The following is a 20,620-nucleotide window of genomic DNA, read 5'->3' on the forward strand; positions in this document are numbered from 1 at the left end:
TGCTAGTTCTGCTGCTAGTTCTGCTGCTAGCTCTGCTGCTAGTTCTGCTGCTAGTTCTGCTGCTAGCTCTGCTGTTAGTTCTGCTGCTAGTTCTGCTGCTAGCTCTACTGCTAGTTCTGCTGCTAGTTCTGCTGCTAGTTCTGCTGTTAGTTCTACTGCTAGCTCTGCTGCTAGTTCTGCTGTTAGTTCTGCTGCTGGTTCTGCTGCTAGCTCTGCTGCTAGTTCTGCTGCTAGCTCTGCTGCTAGCTCTGCTGCTAGTTCTGCTGCTAGCTCTGCTGCTAGTTCTGCTGCTAGTTCTGCTGCTAGCTCTGCTGCTAGTTCTGCTGCTAGCTCTGCTGCTAGTTCTGCTGCTAGCTCTGCTGCTAGTTCTGCTGCTAGTTCTGCTGCTAGCTCTGCTGCTAGTTCTGCTGCTAGCTCTGCTGTTAGTTCTGCTAGCACCTGCTCTGTTCCTCCTTCTGCTTCTGTCCACGTAGCAACACACCCCTTTAAAACTCTTTTAAACTCCTTTAAAACTCTTTAAAACTCCTTTAAAACTATTTAAAACTATTTAAAAGTCTTTAAAACTATTTAAAACTCCTTTAAAACTATTTAAAACTCTTTAAAACTATTTAAAACTCATTTTAAACTCTTTAAAACTATTTTAAACTCCTTTTAAACCCTTTTAAACTCTTTAAAACTCCTTTAAAACTCTTTAAAACTCTTTAAAACTCCATTAAACTCCTTTGAAACTCCTTTAAAACTCTTTTAAGACTCTTTTAAACTCCTTTTAAACCCTTTTAAACCCTTTTAAACTCTTTAAAACTCCTTTAAAACTATTTTAAGACTCTTTTAAACTCCTTTTAAACCCTTTTAAACCCTTTTAAACTCTTTAAAACTCCTTTAAAACTCCTTTAAGACTCTTTTAAACTCATTTTAAACCCTTTTAAACCCTTTTAAACCCTTTTAAACTCTTTAAAACTCCTTTAAAACTCTTTAAAACTCCTTTAAACTCCTTTGAAGTTTGGTGCTAACTCTGGGTGCATGCTAAGATGCTAAGTTTGGTGCTAACTCTGGGTCTATGCTAAGATGCTAAGTTTGGTGCTAACTCTGGGTGTATGCTAAGATGCTAAGTTTGGTGCTAACTCTGGGTGCATGCTAAGATGCTAAGTTTGGTGCTAACTCTGGGTGTATGCTAAGATGCTAAGTTTGGTGCTAACTCTGGGTGTATGCTAAGATGCTAAGTTTGGTGCTAACTCTGGGTGCATGCTAAGATTCAATATTTAGCTCAGAAAGTTCTTCTGTGTGTCCTGGACGCCATTCAGCATCAGAATAAAAAGATATTGATGGATTAAAGAAACAACATTTATTTAACCAATTAGCTTATATTTATATATGCTAGCTGTGCTGCTAGCTAACCCCCTGTTTCCCTGCAGGTGGTTCTTTAAGGGCGTTAGCAGGAAGGACGCCGAGCGGCAGCTACTGGCCCCCGGGAACCGGACCGGGTCCTTCATGATCCGGGACAGCGAGACCACCAAGGGTGAGAGTTAAACGTCTTAAAACGTCTAAAACGTCTTAAAGCAGCAGATGAAACTTTACGAGACGCGGCGGAGACTCAGATTCAGAAACAGAAATAAGGGACGCCCCGATTTCGGGGTCACATGGTCACATGGTCTCATGGTCTGTTTCCCCACAGGAAGTTACTCCCTGTCCGTGCGCGACTCCGACGCTAGCGCTAGCGACACCGTCAAGCATTACAAAATCCGGACGCTGGACAACGGAGGCTTCTACATCTCCCCCCGCATCACGTTTGGAACGCTGCAGGAGCTGGTCGGCCATTACAAGAGTGAGTAGCCGCTACCGCTAATGCTACCACTACAGCTACTGCTACTGCTACTGCTACCGCTACAGCTACTGCTACTGCTACTGCTACTCCTACCACTACCGCTACATCTCCCCCCGCATCACCTTTGGAACGCTGCAGGAGCTGGTCGGCCATTACAAGAGTGAGGAGCCGCCGGTAACGCTAATGCTAACGCTACCGCTAACGCCTCTACCTTTCCCACTACTGCTACTGTCTGTCCCCGTCCAGAGCAGGGGGACGGCCTCTGACAGGCTATATTACTATTACTTTATTTATTTCTCAGGACGATGCACATTGATGAACATGTATACATACATATATATATATATATATATATATATATATATATATATATATATATATATATATATATATATATATATATATATGTAAATGTGCCAGATTGTAGCACAAGGCTAGTTTCCATCTGTAGTCCAATATCGGCAGGTAAGGTGTTAAAAGCAGAAAAGGTAAAAATGCAATAAGAAAAAGAAAACAGAAACAAAGACAAGTACAATTAGTAAAATGAGAATGATAATAGAAAGTTAGTAGGTGGGAGGAGGCCCAAACACACATTAGGTGTGTGTACACATGTGTTGACCTCTGAGCCACATTTTTATCTGGTTTTTAAAAGTTGTTAAAGAGGGGCATTCCCTTATGTGTACAGGTATAGAGTTCCATAACGCACTAGCCTTTAAGGATAGTGCGTTAGGGCTAAAAGCAGTTTTTCTGAATGGAACCTCTACGTCTCTGTTGGACACTGCTCCAGTGCACCAGAACTTATTGTCCGCCAAGCCATGACAGGGCTGCCACTCAAAGAAACATATTTCCATTTATACAAGTTTTGGATGAAATTATATGACAAAAAAATGCAAAAATTGTTTTCTTAAATTTAGTATGAGGTTGCTTTAATTATGTGGCAAATGACAATAAACACGAGAAAGATGGTACTTCAATGAAAAATAGAAATTGTATTCAACTTTGCTGCTGTTCATACAAAAAGTAAATAAAAAAACCAAGGACAGGCACAGTGATCAGTCAGTATAGACATAAATCCATAAATAAATAAACCTCTGTCCATTATTTTTCATTTTTTAAGGACAGGCAATTGTGTTATGTAAAAAATAAGAGCCTCATATCACAGATCAGCTGCAGTATTGATCAGTTATTGATCATGAGCGCAGTCGTCTGTTGCAGGAACACGTCTGCTTCTTTTGCAGAAAGGGGTCCATGGTGGCTCTTCATCGGTCTGCATGCATTTAATTTAAAATACTTTTGTCAGGCTCAGTCAGGCATAACGTTAAAGCTCTTTTAAAGCCAAAATACGCTTAATATCTTACCAAGGCGAGTCCGTTTCGTTCAACTGTCCGAGGTTTTTCTCTTTAAATGCTCGTGCATTACCAACGTGCTCCCGTGATAAGCAAGGTCTCCTTTGCAAACCTTGCAAGTCTTCTTTTTATTCGCCAGGCTAAAATGCTCCCGAACTTTTGAAGTTTTGTTACCCGCAGCTGCGCTGAGACGCAAAAAAAAAAGAAAAAAAAAAGGCTGCGCTGAGACGCTGTCGTGCCGCGCGGCTCTCGGCAGAGATTGTATGAGGTGAAGTGAAGTGAGATGCCTCACTCCATTGGGAAAAAAACGTCTGGTGACAATTGCCGACAATTTTGATTATCGCTTTTTGTCGACAACGTCGGCAAATCGTTGCAGCCCTAATTATGATCGGAACACAAGCCATTCCACGGCCCAGTAGTAACGGCTCTACGGCCCGGTACCGGTCCGGGGACCGGGGGTTGGGAATCACGGCATTAGACAACTGTATGAGAATTTGCAGAAGTTGTCGAAGCTTAATAGATTGTATTTGTCCAAGATGTTGCAATGATGGTATGAGATAGGTTTTTTATCTAGGATTTTGAGTGCTTTTTTATATAAAACCTCCACTAGCTTGAGTGTGGTAGCCCCACCATGGTCCAGTTTTTATATAAAACCTCCACTAGCTTGAGTGTTTAGACCCCACCATGGTCCAGTCTTTATATAAAACCTCCACTAGCTTGAGTGTGGTAGCCCCACCATGGTCCAGTTTTTATATAAAACCTCCACTAGCTTGAGTGTTTAGGCCCCACCATGGTCCAGTCTTTATATAAAACCTCCACTAGCTTGAGTGTGGTAGCCCCACCATGGTCCAGTTTTTATATAAAACCTCCACTGGCTTGAGTGTTTAGGCCCCACCATGGTCCAGTTTTTATATAAAACCTCCACTAGCTTGAGTGTGGTAGCCCCACCATGGTCCAGTTTTTATATAAAACCTCCACTGGCTTGAGTGTTTAGACCCCACCATGGTCCAGTTTTTATATAAAACCTCCACTGGCTTGAGTGTGGTAGGCCCCACCATGGTCCAGTTTTTATATAAAACCTCCACTAGCTTGAGTGTGGTAGCCCCACCATGGTCCAGTCTTTATATAAAACCTCCACTAGCTTGAGTGTGGTAGCCCCACCATGGTCCAGTTTTTATATAAAACCTCCACTAGCTTGAGTGTTTAGGCCCCACCATGGTCCAGTTTTTATATAAAACCTCCACTAGCTTGAGTGTTTAGGCCCCACCATGGTCCAGTTTTTATATAAAACCTCCACTAGCTTGAGTGTTAGGCCCCACCATGGTCCAGTTTTTATATAAAACCTCCACTAGCTTGAGTGTGGTAGCCCCACCATGGTCCAGTTTTTATATAAAACCTCCACTAGCTTGAGTGTGGTAGCCCCACCATGGTCCAGTTTTTATATAAAACCTCCACTAGCTTGAGTGTTTAGGCCCCACCATGGTCCAGTTTTTATATAAAACCTCCACTAGCTTGAGTGTGGTAGCCCCACCATGGTCCAGTTTTTATATAAAACCTCCACTAGCTTGAGTGTTTAGGCCCCACCATGGTCCAGTTTTTATATAAAACCTCCACTGGCTTGAGTGTGGTAGGCCCACCATGGTCCAGTTTTTATATAAAACCTCCACTGGCTTGAGTGTGGTAGCCCCACCATGGTCCAGTTTTTATATAAAACCTCCACTAGCTTGAGTGTGGTAGGCCCCACCATGGTCCAGTTTTTATATAAAACCTCCACTAGCTTGAGTGTGGTAGCCCCACCATGGTCCAGTTTTTATATAAAACCTCCACTAGCTTGAGTGTTAAGGCCCCACCATGGTCCAGTTTTTATATAAAACCTCCACTAGCTTGAGTGTTTAGGCCCCACCATGGTCCAGTTTTTATATAAAACCTCCACTAGATTGAGTGTGGTAGCCCCACCATGGTCCAGTTTTTATATAAAACCTCCACTAGCTTGAGTGTTAAGGCCCCACCATGGTCCAGTTTTTATATAAAACCTCCACTAGCTTGAGTGTTTAGACCCCACCATGGTCCAGTTTTTATATAAAACCTCCACTAGCTTGAGTGTTTAGACCCACCATGGTCCAGTTTTTATATAAAACCTCCACTAGCTTGAGTGTTTAGGCCCCACCATGGTCCAGTTTTTATATAAAACCTCCACTAGCTTGAGTGTTTAGACCCACCATGGTCCAGTTTTTATATAAAACCTCCACTAGCTTGAGTGTTTAGGCCCCACCATGGTCCAGTTTTTATATAAAACCTCCACTAGCTTGAGTGTGGTAGCCCCACCATGGTCCAGTTTTTATATAAAACCTCCACTAGCTTGAGTGTGGTAGCCCCACCATGGTCCAGTTTTTATATAAAACCTCCACTAGCTTGAGTGTTTAGGCCCCACCATGGTCCAGTTTTTATATAAAACCTCCACTAGCTTGAGTGTTAGGCCCCACCATGGTCCAGTTTTTATATAAAACCTCCACTAGCTTGAGTGTTTAGACCCCACCATGGTCCAGTTTTTATATAAAACCTCCACTGGCTTGAGTGTGGTAGCCCCACCATGGTCCAGTTTTTATATAAAACCTCCACTAGCTTGAGTGTGGTAGCCCCACCATGGTCCAGTTTTTATATAAAACCTCCACTAGCTTGAGTGTGGTAGCCCCACCATGGTCCAGTTTTAATATAAAACCTCCACTAGCTTGAGTGTTTAGACCCACCATGGTCCAGTTTTTATATAAAACCTCCACTAGCTTGAGTGTGGTAGCCCCACCATGGTCCAGTTTTTATATAAAACCTCCACTAGCTTGAGTGTGGTAGCCCCACCATGGTCCAGTTTTTATATAAAACCTCCACTGGCTTGAGTGTGGTAAGCCCACCATGGTCCAGTTTTTATATAAAACCTCCACTAGCTTGAGTGTTTAGACCCACCATGGTCCAGTTTTTATATAAAACCTCCACTAGCTTGAGTGTGGTAGCCCCACCATGGTCCAGTTTTTATATAAAACCTCCACTAGCTTGAGTGTGGTAGGCCCCACCATGGTCCAGTTTTTATATAAAACCTCCACTAGCTTGAGTGTGGTAGCCCCACCATGGTCCAGTTTTTATATAAAACCTCCACTAGCTTGAGTGTTTAGGCCCCACCATGGTCCAGTTTTTATATAAAACCTCCACTAGCTTGAGTGTGGTAGCCCCACCATGGTCCAGTTTTTATATAAAACCTCCACTAGCTTGAGTGTTTAGACCCCACCATGGTCCAGTTTTTATATAAAACCTCCACTAGCTTGAGTGTTTAGGCCCCACCATGGTCCAGTTTTTATATAAAACCTCCACTAGCTTGAGTGTGGTAGCCCCACCATGGTCCAGTTTTTATATAAAACCTCCACTAGCTTGAGTGTTAGGCCCCACCATGGTCCAGTTTTTATATAAAACCCCCACTAGCTTGAGTGTTAGGCCCCACCATGGTCCAGTTTTTATATAAAACCTCCACTAGCTTGAGTGTTAGGCCCCACCATGGTCCAGTTTTTATATAAAACCCCCACTAGCTTGAGTGTTAGGCCCCACCATGGTCCAGTTTTTATATAAAACCTCAACCAACCCGACTTCCCCTGCTCTCTGCCGACTGCTGTGTCGGGCTCACTAGACACACCGCAAATATGACACCCGACGGCGAACTAGCACGTATGTTCTGTGCATGCGTGAGAGGTAATTCCCCTCCACACCAGCAGACAAAACAGACAAACACAACACTGTGTAGAATTACTGCTGGCTGAAATAAATCATTTAGGAAGATAAATGTTGGTTTAATAGATGAAATCTAACAGTTGTAGCTACGCCTGTTAAGTAATTTGCTCCCAAAATTTCGGGATTTTCTGCCTGCCGGCTCCGGAGTTGATGGGTCCGCGTTAAATCGACGCAGAGCCTACGGTGTAGGATACGGCGTAGGGTACGGTGTAGGATACGGCGTAGGGTACGGTGTAGGGTACAGTGTAGGGTACGGTGTAGGATACGGCGTAGGGTACGGTGTAGGGTGTAGGGTGTAGGGTACGGCGTAGGGTACGGCGTAGGGTACGGCGTAGGGTACGGCGTAGGGTACGGCGTAAGGTACGGCGTAGGGTACGGCGTAGGGTACGGCGTAAGGTACGGCGTAGGGTACGGCGTAGGGTACGGCGTAGGGTACGGCGTAGGGTATGGCGTAGGGCTAGGGTACGGTGTAGGGTACAGCGTAGGGTACGGCGTAGGGTACAGCGTAGGGTACGGCGTAGGGTACGGCGTAGGGTTCGGCGTAGGGTACGGCGTAGGGTACGGCGTAGGGTACGACGTAGGGTACGGTGTGCGTCGCCGCGTAACCTACGCCGTAGGTTCTGCGTTGGTGTAACGGGGAACCATAAATCAGACTTTATTCTGGCGAGGTTTGAAAAAGACAAGCGAGTGATTATGTACATTCACTGAGTGAATATTATGAAAGTAAAATATTTATTTCTCGCTAGAAATCTTTTTTTTTTATTCAGTCCGCAAATGATGACGAAAAGCATTCTGGGAAATTCTGGGAAGAGCCAAACACAGAGTGAGTTGTTTGACCGACGGCCGACGCCGATTCGACATGTCGAATCGGCTGAAAAGGTCCCGACGGGAGGCCGCCCTGTGGCGACGTGCGGGACACACCGGGGAAACTAACCCGACAGACGAGCACCGACGCTTATCGACGGCCGATTTTCGGCTTGGTGTGTCAGGGCCTTTAGGGCAGCAGTGTTTGACATGGCACATCTAATGTGCTTAAAATTATAATGATTGAACTTTATTTTTTTAGTGATCATTTTTATATGTTTTTTAAAAGAGAAATTTGAGTCTAGAACAACACCTAAGTATTTAAAGTCTGTTACCACTTCTAACTTTCCAGCGCCTAAGCTGACCCCGGGTAGAGAACGCATAGGGGAGGGTTCTTAGAAAAGTATAAGCATACAGTTTTTTTAGCGTTTAATACAAGACATGATCTGTGGAGCCACGTTTGTATGTCTGTGGACTTCGCGGCCATCCATTTTTTGTTTTGAAATGACAAAATAAAAATAGAGAAATAATCCAAAATAATCCCCCCGTTGGAAACGAATAGGAAATAGAGAAAAGAGTTTTCCACTCGCTGTTTTAATTCCCAATTTCGATTTTCAAACACATCAATGAAATCGGAAAACGGATAATGGATAATGGATAACGATCCGTTTTTCCGTTTTCCGTTTTTTATTTTCAAAACCATAGATGGGAAACGGATTATTTTGGATTATTTCTCTATTTTTATTTTGTCATTTCAAAACAAAAAACGGATGGCCGCGAAGTACACGGACCGTGTAAGAGCTGTAGAGAGTACATAAGAGCTGTAGAGAGTAGCCTACACTAGCTGCTTCCTCAGAGTCTTTAGCTTTGTGTCATCTGCGTAGAGACGTCCACATGTGGCCAGTGTTCAGGCAAGTCATTAATGTAAAGAGAAAATAAAATGGGCCCCAGTATGGACCCCTGGGGGACCCCTACTGGACAGACTAACGTTGTCCCTGTGTGTCTGTCCCCGTCCAGAACAGGGGGACGGCCTCTGCCAGACCTTGTCCTCGCCGTGTCTCAGCGCAAAGCCGGAGAAGCCGTGGGAAAAAGACGCCTGGGAGATTCCTCGGTCCTCGCTGAAGCTGGAGAGACGACTCGGAGCCGGACAGTTCGGGGAAGTCTGGATGGGTGAGGACCGAAGACACGCCCCCTTTAGGGGCACGCCCCCTTTAGGGATACGCCCCATTTAGGGACACGCCTACTTTAGGGACACGCCCCATTTTTGGACACGCCCCCTTTATGGACATGCCCCCTTTAGGGACACGCCCCCTAATCTCCCCCCCCGACAGGAAGTGTATCTATTTATTTTTTTCACGTTATTACAATATTCAAATTTAACACGTTATAACGTGATAAATTTGTAATAACATGAAATGTTTATTGTTCTATCAATAAACTTTTCACGTTATAACATGAAACTGATATTTTCTTCTTATCCTGCGGTGACAGCGTTACTTATGTTTCCGTAATTTCACAATACTTTTCACAATTTGCATTTTCACATTCACAATTTCTATTTTAGCCACATTCCTCCCCATAATGGCCCAGGGGGAAAAAAATAACAAATCCTAGATTAAAGGAGAACAAAATTAAATAAATATATAAAAATTTAAATAAAATAAATTAAAGCTGCAGCAGCGATGAATGGATGAACAGATGAACGGATGAACGGATGAACGGGCTCTCAAGGTGCAATCTTCACCAATAAAGGTCAAGGACTCAAAACCGAGTCCGATGAACCACCATGACTCTTTATGTCAAACCATTCAAAAGTTATAGCAGAAAATAGGAACTATCAAATATGGACCAATCAGCTACTAGTATCACTTCCTGTTTAGCGTTGAAGTTTGACGCGGCGCCACGGCCACGCCATTTCACCAAAACGATTTTGATAACTTTTCATGGTTAACGTCTTTTATGTCTCCTGAGTGAGTTTTATGTGGAACGGACGATCCTGCTAGGAGTTCGTTAAAGTACCACACGTGAAAATGGAAGAAATTGCGCCAAAATTACACGATTAATTCAAATTCAGTTTTGAAAATAATGGAGACCAAAATTCTTGAAAACATTTTTGATAAATACAAACTGGAGCTTAAGTCAAAATTCATTTCTAAAACTGATTGTGTGAAGGAATTAATTGATTTCCAGAAACTTATTATTAAAAGATCACATTTCCAAAACATGTGCACAAATGTTCCATCGGTTCTTTGAAATCTTGGACATTTTAAAGAGATGTCCATTGAAATTTTGTGATTTTTTTTTTCGGTTTAATGAAAACCTTTATTAAAATGATGCGACTAATTCTCTTTTTCATCACAAAAAAGGAGGTGGAGTTTAATAGGTTTTTGATCATATAGGTGCTTAAATAATATTCATCTTTTTTTATTTATTCATAATATAGCACGATATAATATAAAGTAATATATGTAATACTATAAATATATAAATGTGCATTTTAATTGGAGTTAAATACAGTTTGTGAGTAAATGTATAATAAAATAAAAGTAGGTGTATTTCTGTGCTGCAGCCACGAACAACAAGCACAGCAAGGTGGCGGTGAAGACCATGAAGCCACGCCCCCTTTAGGACCACGCCCCTTTAGGGGCCACGCCCCTAGCCCCGCCCCCTGACAGGAAGTGTGTTGTGTATTTCAGCCACGTGCGACAAGCACACCAAGGTGGCGGTGACGACCATGAAGCCACGCCCCCTTTAGGGCCACGCCCCCTTTAGGGGGCCACGCCCTTAGCCCCGCCCCCTGACAGGAAGTGTATTTCTGTGTTGCAGCCACGTACAACAAGCACACCAAGGTGGCGGTGAAGACCATGAAGCCACGCCCCCTTTAGGACCCCGCCCCTAACCACGCCCCCTTTAGGGCCATGCCCCTGACCCCGCCCCTAGCCCCGCCCCCTGACAGGAAGTGTATTTGTGTGTTGCAGCCACGTACAACAAGCACACCAAGGTGGCGGTGAAGACCATGAAGCCTGGCTCCATGTCGGTGGAAGCGTTCATGATGGAGGCCAATCTGATGAAGAGCCTGCAGCACGACAAGCTAGTGCGGCTAAACGCCGTCGTGTCCAAGGAGGAACCGATTTACATCATCACCGAGTATATGGAGAAAGGTTAGTACTAGAGGGTACTAACCAGTACTAACCAGTACTAACCAGTACTGGTTAGTACTGGTTAGCAGCACGACAAGCTAGTGCGGCTAAACGCCGTCGTGTCCAAGAAGGAACCCATCTACATCATCACCGAGTATATGGAGAAAGGTTAGTACTAGTTAATACTAACCAGTACTAACTAGTACTAACCAGTACTAGTTAGTACTGGTTAGTATTGGTTAGCAGGACAAGCTAGTGCGGCTCAACGCCGTCGTGTCCAAGGAGGAACCGATACACATCATCACAGAGTATATGGAGAAAGGTTAGTACTAGTTAGTACTGGTTACTACTGGTTAGTACCTGCTAGTACTAACCAGTAGTAACTAGTACTAACTAGTACTGATCTCTGATTGGACGAGCTCCTGGAGGCTCGCTGGGGGGCGGAGCCTGCAGCTCCTGGGGGGCGGAGCCTACATGATGATGTCATCTGTTCCAACAGGAAGTCTGCTGGACTTCCTGAAGAGCGACGAGGGGAACCGGGTCCAGCTGCCCAAACTCATCGACTTCTCTGCTCAGGTGACGACCGGCGGCAAAACTACGATATAAATAAACCAGATAAACGAGATAAATAAACGGTGTTTATCGTAGCTACGTTGTTTCAGATAGCGGAGGGCATGGCCTACATGTTAACGCTATGCTAACATGCTAACAGATAGCGGAGGGCATGGCCTACATGTTAACTCTATGCTAACATGCTAACAGATAGCGGAGGGCATGGCCCAAACTCATCGACTTCTCTGCTCAGGTGACGACCGGCGGCAAAAACTACGATATAATTAAACGAGAGGAATCTGCTCCGTTTAGTTAGTAGTGGTTAGGACTGGTTAGAACTAACTGCTCCGTCTTTCTCATCCTGGAGCCAAACCACAACTAAAGTATAAAAACAGAACATTTGATCGTAAAGTTCAGGAGAAAACCAAAACAAAAACAATTCAGACTGCAGTACAGACGCGTCTGTCTAGCGGGACAAATGTTGGCCACGTTAGCCTAGCATAGCAGCATGCTAACAGGCGCTTCATTGGTTCTTTGTAAGTTTTTGTAGCTCCGTTATTGACAGGAAAAGGAAGTGACGACGGCGTCTGGACATGAGGCGCCGCTACGTAGCATCGAGCTAAACGTTAGCACCAAACTTAGCATCTTAGCACGCACCCAGAGTTAGCATCTTAGCACGCACCCAGAGTAAGCATTGGATTTAGCATCTTAGCATGCACCCAGAGTTAGCACCAAACTTAGCATCTTAGCACGCACGAGTTAGCACCAAACTTAGCATCTTAGCATGCATCCAGAGTTAGCATCGGATTTAGCATCTTAGCATCAAGAGTATTGCAAAATTTGAGTTGATCAAATGTATTGAAAGCTTTAATTAAATTTCCTGGGCTTTAGCCGATTAGCATGTTAGTGATCCGCGCGAGGTGACGGTGTTTACCGTAGCTACGTTGTTTCAGATAGCGGAGGGCATGGCCTACATGTTAACACTATGCTACATGCTAACAGATAGCGGAGGGCATGGCCTACATCGAGCAGAAGAACTACATGTTAACGCTATGCTACATGCTAACAGATAGCGGAGGGCATGGCCTACATCGAGCAGAAGAACTACATGTTAACGCTATGCTACATGCTAACAGATAGCGGAGGGCATGGCCTACATCGAGCAGAAGAACTACATGTTAACGCTATGCTACATGCTAACAGATAGCGGAGGGCATGGCCTACATCGAGCAGAAGAACTACATGTTAACGCTATGTTACATGCTAACAGATAGCGGAGGGCATGGCCTACATCGAGCAGAAGAACTACATGTTAACGCTATGCTACATGCTAACAGATAGCGGAGGGCATGGCCTACATCGAGCAGAAGAACTACATGTTAACGCTATGCTACATGCTAACAGATAGCGGAGGGCATGGCCTACATGTTAACGCTATGCTACATGCTAACAGATAGCGGAGGGCATGGCCTACATCGAGCAGAAGAACTACATGTTAACGCTATGCTACATGCTAACAGATAGCGGAGGGCATGGCCTACATCGAGCAGAAGAACTACATGTTAACGCTATGCTACATGCTAACAGATAGCGGAGGGCATGGCCTACATCGAGCAGAAGAACTACATCCACCGGGATCTCCGCGCCGCCAACATTCTGGTGAACAAAGCGCTGGTTTGTAAGATCGCCGACTTCGGGCTGGCGAGGATCATCGAGGACAACGAGTACACGGCTAGAGAAGGTACTAGTACACACCAGTACACGGTACTGGTACACACCAGTACACGGCTAGAGAAGGTACTAGTACACACCAGTACACGGTACTGGTACACACCAGTACACGGCTAGAGAAGGTACTAGTACACACCAGTACTAGAGAAGGTACTAGTACACACCAGTACACGGCTAGAGAAGGTACTAGTACACACCAGTACTAGAGAAGGTACTAGTACACACCAGTACTAGAGAAGGTACTAGTACACACCAGTACACGGCTAGAGAAGGTACAGGCCCGTCTCCGATCGGTATTGATTACAGTAACGTTAATGATCATTAATCTGTCGGAGCTGTGGTCTCATCTGCAACCCAGTGTTCTGTAGATGTCCGGAGCGTCTGTGACCCCATGTTGACCTCTGTGTGACCTCTGACCCCTGTGTGACCTTTGACCCCCAGGGGCCATCAAGTGGACGGCCCCTGAAGCCCCTGGTTGACCCCTGTGTGTGACCCCTGTATGACCTTTGACCCCTGTTTCCCCCCCTAGGGGCAAAGTTCCCAATCAAGTGGACGGCCCCTGAAGCCCCTGGTTAACCCCTGACCTCTGACCCCTACCTGACCTCTGTTTGACCCCTACAGGGGCCAAGTTCCCCATCAAGTGGACGGCCCCCGAGGCGATAAACTACGGCTCCTTCACCATCAAGTCCGACGTCTGGAGCTTCGGGATCCTGCAGACGGAGATCGTGAGCTACGGACGCACGCCGTACCCGGGTAGGTGCATTCTGGGTAATTACCCAGGTACTGGTGCATTCTGGGTAATAACCTACACACGCCGTACCCGGGTAGGTGCATTCTGGGTAATAATACGCACGCCGTACCCGGGTAGGTGCATTCTGGGTAATAATACACACGCCGTACCCGGGTAGGTGCATTCTGGGTAATTACCCACACAAGCCTTTAACCCAATTTGACAATTCTACATCACTACACCTGCATTCAGGGCTTAGAATGATTCACACACACACACACACACACACTGCAGCTGTTTCACACACACACACACACACACACACACACACACACACACACACACACACACACACACACACACACCATGACCTTTGGCCCTGCTGCAGCTTTTTGCAGCAGCTCCTTTTCTCCACTTTCAAATTTCCCATCAAATCACATCTCTTTATCCTTTTGCTGGAACCTTGTCCCATTTTGATCATTTTGATCAGTTTTGGTTTTCACCTTAAATTAGTTATTTTCAATCTTTTAAAGTTCCTGTATATTATTTCGCACATCTCTTTTTTCACCAAGTTTTAGGGACGTCTCCCATGGACTAAGCGTCTTTTGGAAATTATTTTAGGTTTGCAATAAGTTTCAGTCTAACCACGCATCTGCTTTTTTAGCCAGTTATTTTAGCCAGTTATTTTAGCGATCTTTTTAACTTTTTAAGTTTCTTTCAGCTCATAAGTTTCCATTTTGACAGTTTGGTTTTAGCGCTGATCAATTTAGTGAACAATTGAAACTTGAGTTCACAATTTTGGAAAACCCAACATTGTCAATGAACAATTTCAGTCATGAACATTAGACAAAACATTAGACAAGACAGACAGACGAAAAACCCATTCCAATAGAAACCTCCTCTCGTTGGGTCCCAGACCGCAGGCTAACCCCAGGCTAGCATCTATTAAAGTAACACATTTAATACCCCAGGTATTTATGGAGAGGAGTGTCTCTTACCCAGTCTGGGGTGCTTTTCCTGGCTCGGGGAACCCGTCACCAGGCCTCGGATCGGTGCAGGACCACGGCCTTCTCCCTGACAATTTTAGGCGGTCGCTTGATCCAATGTCGGCCCGACGCCACAGATGTTGGAGTCCCGGGTTTCGGCACCAGAAAATGTTCTGTCTAAATCAACATTACATAAGTTCGTAACGAGGAAAGACACAGAGACTGACTTGGAATAGTTTTAACGCACTCCTGCAGAAGGGGGGGAGCAGAGGAGTGCAGAGCAACGAGGCCCTCAGTTAGAACTCCTGAGCTTCCCCAAAGTTCCTCCTCCTGCATGATGCTTTTATTAAGAAACTTGACAGGAAATGACCATATAAGGACAGTGAACAGTAGACAGTAGACCATGGGTGGAAGTGATAACGTGTCATTGAATACTGACACACAGTAGTCACTAGTGGCTGTTGTGACTTCTGTTAGCCAAGCATGTGACAGTTTCATAATGACGAAACAAGTTTAAAGGTTGATTAACCTCACACCCCTCTGCTCTGCCCCCCCAGGCATGACCAACCCCGAGGTGATCCGGTCCCTGGAGAAGGGCTACCGGATGCAGCGCTTGGACAGCTGCCCCCCCGAGCTGTACGAGATCATGCTGGAGTGCTGGAAGAACAAGCCCGAGGACCGGCCCACCTTCGACTACCTGCAGAGCGTCCTGGAGGACTTCTTCACCGCCACGGAGCGCCAGTACCAGCAGCAGCCCTGAGCCGGTTCTGGACCGGGTCCCTGAGACCTGGTCCTGGACCTCGACCAGGACCAGGACCTCCTCCTGGGTCCTGGTCCTGGTCCTGGAGGACTTCTTCACCGCCACGGAGCGCCAGTACCAGCAGCAGCCCTGATTCTGGTTCTGGTCCAGAATTTGAACCAGTTCAAAGTTCAGTCCACATAGTTTAAAAATGAACAGTTCACGTTCTTAGTTCATCATCTTCACTTTAACCAGTTCAAATTCAGTTCATTTCAACATTTCTAGGTGAGAAGTTTGAATAAAAAGATCCTAGAACTGTTCCCTGGATACATAGATGTGTCGTCCTGGTGGATTTAAACTTTCCTCAGGCTGTAAATCTAAACCATGTGGTCTGTTATCAGTGAGTTTCCTGGTGCAGGTAAATCAGCCTTGAAGCTGCAGCAGGGACTGGGCTCGTTGGCGGGCGTCTATCAATCTATCTATCGATCGATCGATCGTTCGTTCGTCATTCGTTCATTCATTCGTTCATTCGTTCATTCGTTCATTCGTTCATTCGTTCATTCGTTCATTCGTCCGTTCGCCGTTCATTTGTCGTTCGTTGGTTCGTTGGTTTGTTGGTTCGTTGGTTCGTTGGTTCGTTGGTTCGTTGGTTGGTTGGTTGGTTGGTTGGTTGGTTGGTTCGTTCGTTCGTTCGTTCGTTCGTTCGTTCGTTCGTTCGTTCGTTCGTTCGTTCGTTCGTTCGTTCGTTCGTTCGTTCGTTCGTTCGTTCCTTCGTTCGTCCGTTCCTTCGTTCCTTCGTTCCTTCGTTCGTTCCTTCATTTGTTCCTTCGTTCCTTCCTTCGTTTGGGTCTGTTGGGTCTTCTTGGTCTTTCCTGATCACTTTGATTGATCGTCAAGGACTTGCAGATATTTCCTCCCACTGGACGGAGCTTTAACTCCACATGATGTTTCAGAAGTGAAGTTGACGAGCCGACGCTCAGACTGGTTTTCTCAGACTGGTTTTCTCAGACTTTTTTTTTTCTCAGACGTCGTCGTCACAGAAAGGTCAGATTTTTAGTGTCGGACTCTCTGGGACGATGTGATAAATTCCTGCAGATAAAGATCAGGATCATGTGACGCTGACGCTGCGTCTGCACTGTCTCTCTTCACCTGTCATTAGTAAAGATCCACCGGGCTTGGGCGGCCGTTGCCATGGAGACGGAGCCCCGTGGTAGGATAGGCTGCACTGCATCGTGGGTAATGTAGTGTGAATAATCTGAACAGTTCAAATTCCAGTTCAAGTTTAAGTTCCAGTTCTTTATTTGCAAACGTGTTGCGTTCAGTTCAACATTTGAACTCGTTCATGCACAACACTGTCGTAGCTTAGCGTAGCTTAGCGTAGCTTAGCGTAGCTTAGCGTAGCTCCAGCTCCACCTGATCACATGTTTCCAGCTCTGAAACAGTAATCTCTGCGGTTGAAAGTTAGCCAGGATGCTAAACCGGCACATTTACAGATATGTTTATTAATTGTAATAATGATGATGATAATAAAAGTGCCTTGCTCAGCGGTGATTGGCTCTGGGCTCGTGGGGGCGGAGCTTCCTCCTGGATGTTTAATGACAATAATAATCATTTTTGATGCTCATTAGTCCCTTAACTTATTATTAAATCATATTTTGCGGCGGGGACAGATTTAAGCGTTTAGCTTCTTGTTTCTGTGAAGCTGAGTTTCTACAGACTCACAGGCTTCACAATATTTTTGTGTTGGTTTTTTTTTCTTTTGCGATACATATAAATAAATAAAACAGTTTGTGAAATGTTTGGTTTAAACGACTGTAATACAAATGTTTAAATAAACTGTTTAAGAACCATCCACATGTTTGAGATTCTTTGAGCACAAACGTGGAGCCGGAAGTTCCTGAGACCGGACTGGATCAGACCCAGAGGGAACCAGGAACCAGAGGAACCAGGAACCAGGAACCAGAGGAACCATGAACCAGGAACCAGGGACCAGGGACCAGAGGAACCATGAACCAGGGACCAGGAACCAGGAACCAGGAACCAGGAACCAGAGGAACCATGAACCAGGGACCAGGGACCAGGAACCAGGAACCAGGAACCAGAGGAACCATGAACCAGGAACCAGAGGAACCATGAACCAGGAACCAGAGGAACCATGAACCAGGAACCAGGGGGAACAAGAGGGGAACTGGGAACCAGGAATCCTCTGTTAACCAACTTAAAATTCAAATTCCGTCTTGTCTGACCTGACTTGATTCTGGTTCTAACTGAAGGTTTTCGTGGCTCTAAAAATGAGACTCTCTAGCGCCACCCTTCACCACGACGGCCGTTGGGGGTACTGCATCCAACAGTGAAGCCGGCACGGGAGAACGGGGAGAACGTGCATGCAGCGTCATGTGACGTCACATCCACAGGACAGCGCGGGACATTCAGGACCGAATTGCAGCACATTTTGCAGCAACAGCCTGTTCAAGGCAAAGGAGAGATACACTAGAGGAATCATTCTTTTGGGTTTGGAACGCTTCATCGGACATTATTACTAGAAAACTTAAAATGTATACGGATTGTTTTCATAAATCCTGCCTCAAGCTCCTTTAAATTAGTGAAACTGCACCAACAAACCTCCATCCAGTTAAACGGGTCCAACAAGGGAAAGACATGAGATTAGAGGAGGAAGTGAAGCCAGCTTTGATTGACAGGGGATGGGCGTGGTCTCGCGGTGGGCGTGGTCTCGCGGTGGGCGTGGACTGGAGGTGGGCGTGGCCTGGAGGTGGGCGTGGCCTCGCAGGAAGGAAAACAGGCTTCACCACCGGGTCACGTGACCAAAATATCTTTATAATCAAACAACAACATCACATTTTATCAAAATTCTTCAAGGAACTGGTGCATTTGAGAGAAAAGGAAAAGGAAAATAACATAAATAAATAAATAAATAAAAAGAAAAGGAAAATAGTTAAAGGGGCTTATCCAATAAATTATATTCAACAATTATGTTCAAAAGTTGTATTGCATTTGTTTTTGTCATGAGTTTAAGGGCTTTAGAAAAGTGAAGGAATTCATTATTGAAAACACAAAATCCAGGTTTCACTTTCATATAATTGGATTTGTGGAATTTACCCAGAATTATGATATTATTAATCAGAACGTTATCATTGTTATTGTTGTCCATTGAAAGTCCAAAAATAATATCTTTTGGAGAGAAATCCTGCAGATAAAACACCTCTGGGTGAAAACAGTCATGTTTATCCTAAAGATTATTAGAATATAAGCATTAAAAACATAAATGATCAGCGGTTTCACATTCATCACAAGACACACACTTATCAGTTTCAATACTAAATCACTGGATGGTTTTACATCATTTAAGGTTTTAAAATAGAGTTCTTTTGCTTTGGAGTAATTGGAAATGTGAAGTATTTTGTTTGTAACAAAGTGATTATATTTATGTTTGGGGTAAAACTGTAAGATTTAATTTCTGTAGGAAACCCAGGGGGATGAGATGAAATTAAACTTATTTTTAATTTATTAGTTTGGAATTTGAACTTCATTAAAGTCGCAGAAACCAACCAAAAGTTTGGGAAAATGAGGGTTGATATTTATTTATTTATTTTTTTTAATTAAAATTTTCTCATGGATTTTACAAAAAACAAGGCACATTAACATTCCTAAAGAACATTTTCATCAAAGAAACTGAGCGACCAATGATTAAAACAACAATTCCATTCAATTCAATTTTATTTATACAGCGTCTAATACAACAGAAAGAAGAAACACAGCAAGAAAAAGAAAAGGAATAGACAAACTATAAATAAATAAATAAATAAATAAATAAATAAATAAATAAATAAATACATAAATTAAATAAATAAATAAATTAATAAATAAATAAATAAATAAATACATAAATAAATGAATAAATAAATAAATAAATAAATAAATAAATAAATAAATAAATAAATAAATAAATAAATAAATAAATCAATCAATCAATCAATCAATAAATAAATAAATAAATAAATAAATAAATAAATAAATAAATAAATAAATAAATAAATAAATAAATAAATAAATAAATAAATAAATAAACCCCAGTGATCAGTCAGTCAGGATCAGTTTACCTCACACAAACTCTACCTGCTTTTTTTGTTTCTTTTCTTTCAATCTACATACTGCTCATATTTCTGTAATTATACATATTTTATATATTTTATTTTTTAATTTTTAGTCTCTTTTTACCTGCTGCCAACAAAATAAGTTTCCCCACTGAGGGAGAAAATAAAGGATTATCTTATCTTATTAGGGAACAAAGATTCTTCTGAAGATTCTGGGCTTTTTTAATCAAGTTTTTAAATATTTTTGTACTGAATTATTTCGTTTAGAAATGCAATAAAGATTGGATTAATTTTCAAAAAGCGACATTTATGAATCAGAATCATCTTTATTGGTTTCCAGGTTGGAACATTGTCCAACAAGGAATTTGACTCCGGTAATTTCGTTCTTTGGTATTAAAATAAACAATAAACAAATAAACAATAAACAGATGTGGTATTTCTATGTACAGTATAAACATTTTAAACATTTTAAAGGTGCAGCAGTTTGAGGTAGTGAGTACAGTTCTGAATAAAAATAAGAATAACCTATTTACAATTTTAACAGACAAATTATACAAAAAATACAAGAAAGAAAATACACAAAAGAAATACAAAGTGAGAGGTGCAGCAGAGTGAGGCAGACAGATTATTAAAGAGTATAAAGAATAAAGAATAAAGAAATGTAGCCAATATGATTAAATTATTAATTCCAAAGTCTATTCTTTTGTCCTCCACTGGTAAACCAACTTTAATGCTTTCAAATGTAAGAATAGGAGGTTTAATCATTCTGGGTTATGAGGGAAAAACAGCAGGAGTTAGAGCAGGAAGTGGAGCAGTTTTGATTGACAGGCGGTGGGCGTGGCCTCGCAGGAAGGAAAACACCACGGGGTCACGTGACCGTTGTAATC

General features: G+C 43.5%; 2 protein-coding genes across 3 annotated transcripts in view; one reads left to right on the forward strand and one right to left on the reverse strand.

Annotated features, from left to right (window-relative positions):
- hck (HCK proto-oncogene, Src family tyrosine kinase) overlaps positions 1–17,471 on the forward strand; it is a 40,732-nt gene extending 23,261 nt beyond the window's left edge. For both annotated transcript variants that reach the window (XM_061736885.1, XM_061736886.1), the window contains exons 6-13: positions 1,413–1,516; positions 1,673–1,822; positions 8,761–8,913; positions 10,722–10,904; positions 11,383–11,459; positions 13,023–13,176; positions 13,788–13,919; positions 15,440–17,471. In XM_061736885.1, coding sequence (XP_061592869.1) covers positions 1,413–1,516; positions 1,673–1,822; positions 8,761–8,913; positions 10,722–10,904; positions 11,383–11,459; positions 13,023–13,176; positions 13,788–13,919; positions 15,440–15,642 — 1,156 coding nt within the window. In that variant the 3' untranslated portion in view covers positions 15,643–17,471. The remainder of the gene's footprint in view (positions 1–1,412; positions 1,517–1,672; positions 1,823–8,760; positions 8,914–10,721; positions 10,905–11,382; positions 11,460–13,022; positions 13,177–13,787; positions 13,920–15,439) is intronic.
- The window catches only part of LOC133457541 (protein NLRC3-like), a 549,537-nt gene that overhangs the window by 437,753 nt on the left and 91,164 nt on the right, over positions 1–20,620 (reverse strand). The gene's annotated exons all lie outside the window — the stretch shown is intronic.

Source organism: Cololabis saira, chromosome 12 (assembly GCF_033807715.1).
Source record: "Cololabis saira isolate AMF1-May2022 chromosome 12, fColSai1.1, whole genome shotgun sequence".
NCBI lineage: Eukaryota > Metazoa > Chordata > Actinopteri > Beloniformes > Belonidae > Cololabis > Cololabis saira.